At 35.3% G+C, this 12,892-nt stretch overlaps 1 protein-coding gene across 3 annotated transcripts in view; it reads left to right on the forward strand.

The window, feature by feature from the left end:
- LOC125677337 (uncharacterized) overlaps positions 1–12,892 on the forward strand; it is a 54,147-nt gene that overhangs the window by 35,038 nt on the left and 6,217 nt on the right. Inside the window, exons 1-3 of one of the 3 annotated variants that reach the window (XM_056160101.1) lie at positions 1,731–1,839; positions 2,865–3,034; positions 10,818–12,498. In XM_056160101.1, coding sequence (XP_056016076.1) covers positions 10,851–12,498 — 1,648 coding nt within the window. In that variant the 5' untranslated portion in view covers positions 1,731–1,839; positions 2,865–3,034; positions 10,818–10,850. Of the gene's footprint in view, positions 1–1,730; positions 3,035–10,817; positions 12,499–12,892 lie in introns of those variants that run through there. The other 2 variants (XM_056160102.1, XM_056160100.1) reach the window with 2 other exon arrangements.

Raw genomic sequence — 12,892 nt, forward strand, 5'->3', positions numbered from 1 at the left:
ATGCTTACTCAAAATGTTTCCTGTCCTGTAAATTAATGTCATTGAGCTTTCCCCTAATTTTAGTACCGTTTTTAAATTTGTTTCATTGGTTCATTTAATGGAAAGTGGGAGGAGTTGTCAAAGATGAGACGTGCGTGAGTTTGTCTGTTATTCACTCTCCTTTGACTTTTGACTCTTACAAATTTTTGTGTTAAAATGCAGTTTTTAATTTTGTACTTTTTGGACTTGAATAAATTCTAAACTTTAATAAGGAATCATTATTTACAAAACAACGAAAACACTACAGACGGCAATAGAGTGCCGTTACACCAACCATGGGGTATTTTGCAGTGACAAATTGAGATCGGGTTCGGGATGTATTAAAGCTTACCACATTACCACATATGCATGGGTATGATAATTGACAGATAAACTTTAAGATAGTGTTTAGTACGGCTTGTTTTATTATAATTCAATTTACGGTAGTGAGTATACTGGTCAGGAGGATACTAATAAAGTATTAGTTATGTTACTGGTGTCATTTCGGTAGTTTTATGGGGCATTTCGGTAAATCACGGGCATTTCGGTAATTCGGGGTACCCGTTTCTGTGTACTTGAGTTCACGGAAATTCCGTTTGTGTCAGATGACGGGCTTATAGATTTTCCTGTTTCGGAGCTAAGGCTAGTACAGCGTGTTTTATAATAATTCAGTTTACGGTAGTGAGTATACTGGTCAGGGGGATAATTATAAAGTATTTGTTCTGTTATTGGTGTCGAGATTTGTTCGGGTGTAGGACACAAACTTGTCTTTTGTAATTTGTAGATCTACTTTCAGTTTGGGGATTTGGGGAGACATTTGTTTTTAACAAAACCAAATTATATTTCTCTATATTGTCATGTCAGAACAAGAACGGGCAGTTTGAATTAGCAGTAGATAAATTATCTATATATTATGTCGGATCGAGAAGGGGGGGGGGGCAGTTTAAATTAGCAGTATATTTAAGATAAATTCTCTATATTGTTATGTCAGAACAAGAATAGGACAGTTTTAATTAGCAGTAGATAAGATAAATTCTCTATATTGTTATGTCAGAACAAGAATAGGGCAGTTTTAATTAGCAGTAGATAAGATAAATTCTCTATATTGTTATGTCAGAACAAGAATAGGGCAGTTTTAATTAGCAGTAGATAAGATAAATTCTCTATATGTTATGTCAGAACAAGATCCATGAGAATGGAGCCAATTCAAAGTAGAAGTGCAGAAGATGAATTCTCTATTTGATTTCATGTTTTTCTACAGGTGACAATGAATTCTCTACATCATTTCTTGTTTTTTCTACAGGTGACAATGAATTCTCTATATCATTTCTTGTTTTTTCTACAGGTGACAATGAATTCTCTACATCATTTTTTGTTTTTTCTACAGGTGACAATGAATTCTCTATATCATTTCTTGTTTTTTCTACAGGTGATGATGAATTCTCTATATCATTTCTTGTTTTTTCTACAGGTGACAATGAATTCTCTATAACATTTCTTGTTTTTTCTACAGGTGACAATGAATTCTCTACATCATTTCTTGTTTTTTCTACAGGTGATGATGAATTCTCTATATCATTTCTTGTTTTTTCTACAGGTGACAATGAATTCTCTACATCATTTTTTGTTTTTTCTACAGGTGACAATGAATTCTCTATATCATTTCTTGTTTTTTCTACAGGTGACAATGAATTCTCTATATCATTTCTTGTTTTTTCTACAGGTAACAATGAATTCTCTATATCATTTCTCGTTTTTTCAACAGGTGACAATACTTGGATGTAGTGGCATCATCAAGGGGGATGAAAGGATTCACATGTGGTAGTATAAACAGCTGTATCATTAGTTCTTTAAGATATCATGATTTTAGAACAATTTGAGCTCTCCCGAACTGATAACTCAAGTGAGTTTTTGATTTGTCATCAGCCAACTGTGTATCTGTAAATCTTTCACATTTTTAGCTCGTGTATACCTGAGCTGAAAACTCAAGCGAGATATTCTGATCACTTTTTGGGCACTGTCCGTCTGTATGCACAATTTTCACATTTTCGACTTCTTCAGAACTGCTGTGCCAATATCAATTAAACTTGGTACAAATGATCCTTGGATGAAGGCCCTTAGGGGAATCAAGGTGTTCAAAGGAAGAGTCATGATCCCTTTAAAATGGAGATAATCAAGAAAATGGAAAACCTGGGTGGAATCATTTGAAAATCTTCTCTCAAGAACCACTGGGCCAGAAAAGTTGAAACTTATATGAAAGCTTTTTGACATAGGGTAGCTTCAAGTTTGTTCAAATCACGGCCTCCAAGGTTAGAGTGGGTCATAATAGGGAATCAGAGTTTTACATCAGCTTATATAACACACATCTTTGATTAGCTTCTCCTCAAGAACATCAGGACTTCAAGTAGTACTGCCATGTTAATATACAAGGATCCCCAGGTAGTGTAGATTCAAGTTTGTTCAAATCAGTACCCTCAAATCAAGACCCTCATGGATAGTGAGGGTTCACAATAGGGATCAAGGTTTTGAATGGGAATAGATGTAGCAGTGCCATGATTGGTCGTTATGGCAAGACCTTGCATTTCATACCATGATTGTATAAATTGATTGCATCAGACAAAAGTATAAATATCACAGAAAAAAATAATAATTGTAATTTTCTGTTTCACTTGTGATATGCAAGTTTCACATCCCCGCTCCTAACTTTACCAGGCCCCGGGCATCAGACTCCTGGGACTTTTCAAAGACTGATCTTGCATTGTAACTCTTTCTGCTGAATACGTTTCAATACAGTAACTGTATCACATACTAGTATATGATGAACTGTGTATTTTTTGTTTCCTCAGATGACAACAGCTAGATATATCAGCATCACAAAGACAGAAGAACAGAAAACGGGCACTGGTAACAGTTGTAACATTGATATCAAAATATTATCATCTTGGAACAGGTCCTCAGATGACAACAGCTAGATATATCAGCATCACAAAGACAGAAGAACAGAAAACGGGCACTGGTAACAGTTGTAACATTGATATCAAAATATTATCATCTTAGAACAGGTTCAACATGTTTAAACTCACAGCTGAGTTCTTATGATATCAGAACATATTTAACATGTTTAACTAACAGCTGAGCTTTTATGATATCAGTATAGGTTGAAGCTTACAGCTGAATTTTCCTGATCAAAGTTTGTCATAATTGTCTTCTGTTAACTACTCACATTTTTAGCTCACCTGAACCGAAGGTTCAAGTGAGCTATTCTGATCACATTTTGTCCGGCGTCCGTCTGTCTGTCCGTCTGTCTGTAAACTTTTAACATTTTCGACTTCTTCTTCAGAACCACTGGGCCAATTTCAACCTAACTTGGCCAAAAGCATCCTTGGGTAAAGGGCTTTCAAGTTTGTTCAATTGAAGGGCCATGTCCCTTTCAAAGGGGAGATAATCACAAAAATGCAAAAATAGGGTGGGGTCATTTAAAAATCTTCTTCTCAAGAACCACTGGGCCAGAAGAGCTGAAATTTACCTGAAAGCTTCCTGACATAGTGCAGATTCAAGTTTGTTCAAATCATGACCCCCGGTGGTAGGATGGGGCCACAAGGGGGGATCAAAGTTTTACACACAAATATATAGGGAAAAACTTTAAAAATCTTCTTCTCAAGAACCACTAAGCCAGAAAAGCTGAGATTTACATGAAAGCTTCCTGACATAATACAGATTCAAGTTTGATCAAATCATGGGCTCCGGGGGTTGGATGGGGCCACAATAGGGGATCAAAGTATTACATACAAATATATAGGAAAAATCTTCTTCTCAAGAACCACTGAGCCAGAAAAGCTGATTTTTACATGAAAACTTTCTGACATAGTGCAGATTCAAGTTTCTTCAAATCATGGGCTCCGGGGGTAGGATGGGGCCACAAGGGGGATCAAAGTTTTACATACAAATATATAGTTAAAATCTGTTTCTCAATAACCACTGAGTCAGAAAAGCTGATATTTACAAGAAAACTTTCTGACATAGTGCAATTCAAGTTTGTTCAAATCATGGTCCCCGGGGGGTAGGATGGGGCCACAAGTGGGGGGGGGGGGGGTCAAAGTTTTACATACAAATATAGAAAAAAGCTTTAAAAGAACCATTGGGCCAAAGAAGTTGACATTTACATGAAAGCTTTCTGACATAGTGTAGATTCAAGTTTGCAAAGGGTAGTTTGGGCCATAATAGGGACCAAGGTTTTACATGCAAATATATATGGAAAGTCTTCAGATATGGGCCAAGGTGACTCAGGTGAGCGATGTGGCCCATGGGCCTCTTGTTACTAATGGCCAGGAGGGTGGATCTGTTCAATACTGCCTATCTTCTTACTAAGAGGATTATTTCTATAAGTTTGAGAATAGTTAAAATAAGATGAGATATTTAAGATTACATGTTGTTTTGTGTCGCATTCAATATTGTTTTACTCCTACTGAAACTTTACCAACTTTAGGTTAAATGTCACAAAATGTTGACCTTTGCATGATGCTTAAGGTCATACTGAGGGTTCCTTATCGTGTTAACGCCTGCCGTGACCTCAATCTTAAGGTCAATCCCAAACGGTATATGATTTTTACATCTTATTGTGAATGTTTGATGCGAAAACAGCTACTACCCATCTCGTCAAGTAAAAATATTTTACTCCACATTGACTCAAACTCTAACAAACACACATCACTCCACATTCACACAAACTCTAACAAACATTATACATCACTCCTTATTGACTGAAAACTGTAACAAATATTTTAAATCACTCCACATTGACTCAAACTCTAGCAAACATTGTACATCACTCCACATTGACTCAAACACTAACAAACATTATACATCACTCCTTATTGACTGAAAACTGTAACAAATATTTTAAATCACTCCACATTGACTCAAACTCTAACAAACATTATACACCACTCCACATTGACTCAAACTCTAACAAGCATTGTACATCACTCCACATGGACAAAAACTGTTAACATTGTACATCACACCACAACAACTGAAACAAACATTGTACGTATGCTAAAAATTGTAATATAGATTATAGAATTATGAACAACTTCGATTACCTTTGACAGAATCTGTGTGAAAGAGAAAAGGAAGATAAAAGCAGAGTGGTATTTATAAGAATTTCTTTATTACATGTATATTTTACCTGAATTTGTGACACTCGATATGAATGACATGGAGTGTTTTAAGGAGGATGGCAATATCTAATCACAACTTAATAATATTGGCTATTAAAGGTCACTTGGGTGACCTATTGCTATTGTTTTCCGTCTATCGTCGTGTGTCATCTGCTAAAAATTAAAAAAAATTGTATGAAGCATTCTTGGGACAATGAGGACAGAAATTGTAAATTGCAGGACTCCTGCACCCCTGTGATGCATTATTTCATTTGAAATCTTTTTTTAGTTTTAAACATCAAACTTGTCAGATAGTGATACTGTTTTGTTTGTTTGCTTCATGTCTCTTCGAAAAAATTCCATTCATACTGAGACATCACCAGCTGTAACTGAAGTACCACAAATTTAAACCTATCCTTAGTGCTCATTACTGTGGCAGTGAGGGTTCTTTAACATGTCGATGTCTGTCACAACACGGTATTCTCCGATTTTAAGTTCATATCTGAAAATGAGAATAACTCTTACATGTACTTCTCAAGAGCATTTGACAAAAGAGCAGTCATTACCTATGTTTGTATCTTAGGTTTCACACGCTCAGGACACAGCGGGACTCGAACTCACGACCTCCCTGTCACACTCTGGTCTTCCGGACATGATGCGAATGTTCTACCACTGAGCTACCGTGATAATTGATATTCAGGAGTAAATCTTCTACCATTCATATTTTTGGGTCATGGACTTGGGTATTAAGGCTGGTCTCTATGTCTCACATATTAAATATGTAGTGTTTCTTCAACAAAATTCTTGTCATTAAGTCTTAGGCAGTAAAAAAATAACAATTATAAACTTGGAAGTTTTTTTTTACCTATCAAACTGAATATAGAGCAAACAAAATGAAGTTGAGAATATTGACCCCTTCAGGTTAGGTTTAGATGTATGTAAGAATCATTGTGTCTGTCTCTCTACACAGCCATCTTCTGTCCGTCCCTCCCACTTTGTATGTAGTGGACAACTTTTTAATAAGACAATGAAAAAATCCTACTTGACTGTGACAAACATGGCTTTTGAACAAATATGTGATGATTGATCACGAAATCTGAAGCTTATTCAGTTCTTCATGTTTAAAAGAATCACTCATCAACAGACAACACTTTCCTATATACATGTATGATACTCAGGTTTACTGTTAATGCCCCGAATTTCCTCCATTAATCTCTTTGATTAATACGTGCTATATTGTTGCTTCACTTATTGTACCCACTTCCTTAACCTATCTGAAAGTTATTAGGTAAATATCATATATATTTAGAATGTATTTTCAGTGTACTTTGTGTGAAAATAATTTTTTTAATCTTTGAAGCAGCACACTTCGTTTGGAGAGTTTAATCACCAGAAATGATGATATTGTATGCTGCATTGTATAAAGGAGCATTACTTCAGATTTAGCTTACTTTTATCATTAATATTAACATAATATACATTTAGAGATATATTTACTTTACAAAATGATTTTATTGGATGTGAAAATATAACTTCCCAAGCCTGGTGCTTTTCTTACTGATTGAACAAGTGTATTGGCATAGATAGTATCACAGAGAGTTTCATGATGAACTAGATCATGATTTAAAAAATAATTTATATATGGTTGGGCTGTTTATGTCAATTAAGAGCAATACAATATGTATTGAAACTCCATGATTAAATCTAAATTTAACTCAACTTTTATTTAATTTCCTTACTTTTAATATTTCCATTGATTTTTTTTTTTCTATTGAAAAATTTTTCATCTAGTATTCAAAAGTATAAATACACAATATTATTAGCCATGATGCAAGTAAAATGGGGAAAATGCTGTCTATTTTCTCTTCCTGACATTTTTGAAGACCCATCTGAGAACTAGAAGCTAGGGTCACATGGAAATTTGAAAGCTGGTGTTCCGTCAGTCCATGCACCATTGAAAAATAGTTTTAAGTGTCATTTAACCCTGATTGCAATGAAAAAGACTGTTAAGATAAGAAAAACTTCCATGAATGAAGAGAAAATGTTCATCTTTTTATTGAAAAAAGACGTATTTTAAGAAATATGTTGTAAAACTGTGAATTTCTAAAATTCCCAATTTGGACAAAATGCTGTTAAAATTCCCAATTTTAAAGGCCCAGGCCCCATTCCCAAAATGATGTGGAAAATCCCTGATGAGGATGGGAAAGAAAGACAGACAAATTCAGAGACACATAAACAGAGAGAAACTTTATCGAAATCGAAAGTGATAATTTCGTTTTAGGATGCCATGATTTAGTCTTAGATATTTGAGACAAGATAAAAAAAACCTCAATGTCTGATAAAAATCTTAATTCAAATATTTTGGGGGAATGGGGGGTGGGGGTGTTAAAAAACTCCCGCAAGTTTCAGTCATCAAACATCAATTTTATTATAATGCATGAATAATATTGCAGCACAGCGAACAAAAACTGAAGTGACCCATATGTTTAGAAATAACATTTATTACATTTTAATGAACATTTAAAGTGACATTTAAAAGCTACATTTATTAATAAACATTAGAAAATGTATATATTGTTATTCAGCTCTATTGTTTTCTTGCATGATAATCGATTTGGGTGAACATTCATCATATTAAGTTTTAAGGGGGAGGGGGTCTTGATGAAAACTATGTGAATTAAATGTTTTTTGGTTTTTTTTTTATCAAACATTAAAAGTTTGATCTTGCCCTTAATGTTTTTTTTTTCTTTCAATTGTTGATATGCCGATACCCATTATTGTTGAGTACCCAAGTTTTTCATCATTACCGATATTTATAAAACGTCCAACATTTCATAAATAGTGTGTGATTTTTTTTCCTAATCAAAATTATTGTCGTAATGCTAGTGAATTATCCATGATATTTACTAAATAATATGGAAATATGACTACCATAAATCATAGAAGTAGGTCTATAGGAAGGGTAGGTCTGCGCAAATGCTTTCATTATAATCAAAGGAAAATTTGAGCATCTTTCTATCATCATAAAATGAAGTTAGATGAATGAACAGTTTACTTCAAAGCTATGACATGAAAAACTTTAAATAGCTTGCTTTGTGATTTGATGATTATCTTCAGTGAAACAATATCATTTTCATATTCTTATTCATTCATCCAATTCTGGGTCTTGTAGGGCATAGTAAGCTATTAAAGAAATAGACAAATCTAAAGAGAAAAAGAAAAACAAGAGCGGTAAAGGAAGAAAAAAAAGAACATCCCGAGTTAAATACGTTACAAATACATCTTATAATTACACTGTTTATCATTTCATATTTTAAAAATTGAGCCCTAATGTTGATTAAAAATTGACCCATTGTTGGTAAATAAAAAAAATCAAGAAAAAATCATGGTATATTAATTCGGCCTCCTATATAGGAAAAATAATCATCAAAAATCAGTTTGCTAAATTGATGCCAAATACGGCAGTCAGAAATGTTCTATGCTACCTGTCCCAACACCCTGCACGGAATTTTCTATGATTTTTTTTTCTATCGCAAAACGTAACCAAATCTGCGTGTTTTTCACATTGTGTGTAAACAGCCTGAGTGCACTCCAAGAAGTAGCATCAGTTACCAACATTAAATAGTTCCTTAGTAAACTGCAATTACCCAGAATTTCCTAATCGGGATGCAAAATTTGAGAGAAAAGAATAAAAGGAAATCAATCTAATTAAAATTAGAACTTCCATCCGCTCCCCGGTTTTCGATACGTCGCGTCCATCGAAAACTGGAAAGCAGATGGAAGATCTAATTCTAATTAGATTGCAAAGCAAATGAGAAAATCGCGCATGTAAAAAAAATTCTTTTAAATACCAGGTATGTGAAACTAAAATACACTAAGTTCATTTTGATTGGACAATTACATGTACCAATGTGATTCCTTAATATCCGCGGTATGACAAAGGGGAATTACAAATTCTTTCAATTTTCTATTAAAAGAATTCAACTTGTTAAATATACAAACGACATTTAAGGGAAACAGACATTATTTTAATTCCATTCACTTTCCTTATAATGTACTTTTCACATGGGTAAAAGGGTATGATAAAATTTGTAAATATCGATCAAATATGGAAGACCCGTACAACGTACACCAAGCACAAAATATATTTTATTAAGAATTCATGAAAAATTGGAAAAAAAACTGTTGACTATATGCATAGGTAATAACTCACATTGATTCTCTTTGTGCCAAAATTCGCACATTTTCAGCAATAATTGGTAATGATAGGTTACAAAAACATGGTCTAGCCTAGTTCTTAATTCCACGGTGAAAACTAAACACACTTATCTTTTATTTTGTAGATTTCTTTCTATTCCGTTTAGGGTTGGATAATTCGAAGTTGTTCTTTTTTGCCTTCCAAAACGTTCATAAACGTCGACGTCATGACATTATGTGCGGTTTTTTGTTAGAAACAACGCTATATTTAACTAACGCTTACAAAAAAAACGACAAGAGACAGAGGGAAAACTTAATGTGTTCTGACAATGGCATATTGTGGACATCTTATGTGTTTAATTTGATCAAATTCGTAGACAGGACTGATTTTGCTTCCTAACGTACCTAGCTCTTTAGAGGAAGCAAAAGGGGATATACTAAACTTGTGAATTTCACAACTCCAGGGTTCTGACTCGTGGCCGGTCCCAAGCAGTCATGTCATGTTAAATGTAACATGTAAAGGCTTACATCATTATTAGTACTCTCAGGGACATTTGTGTATTAAGAACACATCATGTTTTACACTGCTGCTGAGTATTACAATTTAGCTTAGATATGCAGAATGGGAAAAACACATAGATATCATATCCCTGGGTCAAAGGTCAACAAGAGTCCTACTACTTCAGACATATGAATTATTAGGTCAGACTGTAGATCAGATATCTATATTAACAACAAAGTACTTATAACAAATGAAATCATTTTACAGATTATACAATCATCTTAAGACATTTAGTGTATACAGTTGTCTAGGGACAGGTCTTGGATCATTGTTGTCCCACTATCAGTGTTCTAAGCTGATCAGTCACATCTCTGTATCAGCAAGGTGACTCAGATGAGCGGTGTGGACAATGGACATGGAAGTACATGTGTTTGATTAGACCTAAAGTAATCATTGTTTTGTTTCCACTCATACAACCAAATCTAAATTATACCCCTACCCTAGAAATGTTTTGACATATTGTTCAAGAAATGATTGAGAAGGAAATGAAGATGGCCCTGGTAATTACTTAGTATATGATTTACTTATATCAAAGCATATTCAACAGCTGTATCTATAATGAAAAATTACCTCTTGTTTTCAGTATGTTAATAGATCTGTAAATTGAATGGAAATTGTGATCAGAATTCAGAACGTCTTCTTGTCTTGGAATTAAGTTTTTTTTAAAAATAATTAATTTCCTACCAACCTACCCTAATTTTGACTTAAATATTAGTGGAAACACAACAATTAATATTTTTGGCCTTAGCATTCAAGTAATGTACTCGTCAAAAACAGGTCAATTGAAATCAAGTCTGTGAATTATGTAGATTAAATGAATGTATTTTATTTAAAGTATATTTTGAATATTTTGATATTTAATGTGTATTTAATTATTGTAGATTGTGTTCCTAAAGACCCAGACCCTCCACATCATGGACACACTTGGACTCAGCACTCAGCTAAAAGTACGACAATGTTCTCAATGTCAGGGGGACACTGAGTTTTACTGTAACACATGTAAACGTGATCTGTGTTTACAGTGTAAAGAGAAACATGTCATTGATCTAGATACCATATACCATGATGTTGTGATTTACCGTGAAAAGTTTAAATGTGTCCCTTTACAAGAGACCTGTGTCAGACATCCAAACAGAAAATACAGAATGTTCTGTTATCAGTGTAACTATTCCGTGTGTAAGCACTGTACAGACCATAGAACACATGCGCTGGTGGATCTTAGAACAGTCTATCAAACAAAGCGACAACAACACAGAGAAATCATTGACAACATCAGAAGTGAGACTCTTTATAACTGTCGTGTTCTCCTGGCAGGAATCCAAACTGATATCAAAACTTGTCCCCCACAAATCTGTCACCGTCAATCACAGCTGATGTCAACAAAAGCCCAGAGACTGAAGGATCTGATTGACACTGTGGTATATAACTCTAAAATCAGAAACAGACTGCTACAACAAAAGAGAAAGATGGACAGATACCTTGTTAACATGCAAAACTTTGTACACAGATATGAACAATCAGAAAACAGAGCGGTACAATTCCTCTTGTTTATAAAGACCAGTCGTGTCCCCCAGATAAAGGACACCCCCAATCTTCCACACCTGCTGCTGTCCCTGACTGAGGGATTCAACATGGAAGATGTCAGTCAGTTATTGAGGGGAATCCCAGAAATCCAAATGACAACAGGAAAACGACAAGTAGGAATAGACGAGTGTGTGAAACTGACGTCCACACCTGTATTAAACACGTCTGTCTGTGTGACAGGTGTTAGTGGTGTGTATCACATATCTCGTGTGATGTCAGACCGGGTCTGGGTCTCTGGTTATAACAATCTGATCTTGACAGACACAACAGGAGACACTATACACCATGTGACAGGTAGAACACCATGGTATGGAGGACAACACACAGTGAACAGTTCTGGTGAACTGATTTATATAGACAGGAAATATAACATCAACAAACTGTCTATAGACAATCAAACAGTCACCACACTGTTAGAGAGACCATCATTATGGATACCAAGGTGTGTGTTCTGCTCCCCGTCCACTGGAGATCTGATGGTCGGGATGTATAACACTGATACAAAGACATGGAAATATAACACAGGCAAGGTAACCCGGTACAACAGTAGTGGTCAACACATCCTGACCATAGAACACGACAACACAGGTCACAGACTGTATAGTGAGCCTTATTATATCACAGAGAACAAGAACGGTGATGTTATTGTGTCTGACAGGTTACGTGTAGTGGTGACAGAGCGCAGGGGGAGACATCGATTCTCCTACACAGGACCTCCATCAGGATCATCACTATTACCATGTGGAATCTGTACAGACGCGCTGTCACACATCCTGGTGTGTGATTCTAACACCCACACAGTACAGATGATTGACAAGGACGGTCACTTCCTGTCTCTGTTACTGACACAACAACACGGGATAAACAAACCACGCAGCTTGAACTATGATGATAAAACTCACCTTCTCTGGGTCGGATCACGGTGGAACAACACAGTGTCTGTATATAGATATCTACAGAGAAGGTACTCTCTGACTGGTAAGTACTAGTAGTACTGTAGTTTATTGTATTATATCAGATATATAGAGAGGAGGTACTCTCTGACTGGTAGGTACTAGTAGTACTGTAGTTTATTGTACTATATCAGATATATACAGAGGAGGTACTATCTGACTGGTAAGTACTAGTAGTACTGTAGTTTATTTTACTATATCAGATATATACAGAGGAAGTACTCTCTGACTGGTAAGTACTAGTAGTACTGTAGTTTTTATACCCCCCGCAACAAATTGTGGGGGGGTATACTGGAATCGGGTTGTCCGTCTGTCTGTCTGTCCGTCCGTCTGTAGACGCAATGGTTTCCGGGCTCTAAAACATTCTCCTTTCCACCTACCGTCACCATATCATATATATGGAGTACCCATGGGATGAA

The sequence above is a fragment of the Ostrea edulis genome, chromosome 3 (assembly GCF_947568905.1).
Source record: "Ostrea edulis chromosome 3, xbOstEdul1.1, whole genome shotgun sequence".
NCBI classification, from domain to species: Eukaryota; Metazoa; Mollusca; class Bivalvia; order Ostreida; family Ostreidae; genus Ostrea; species Ostrea edulis.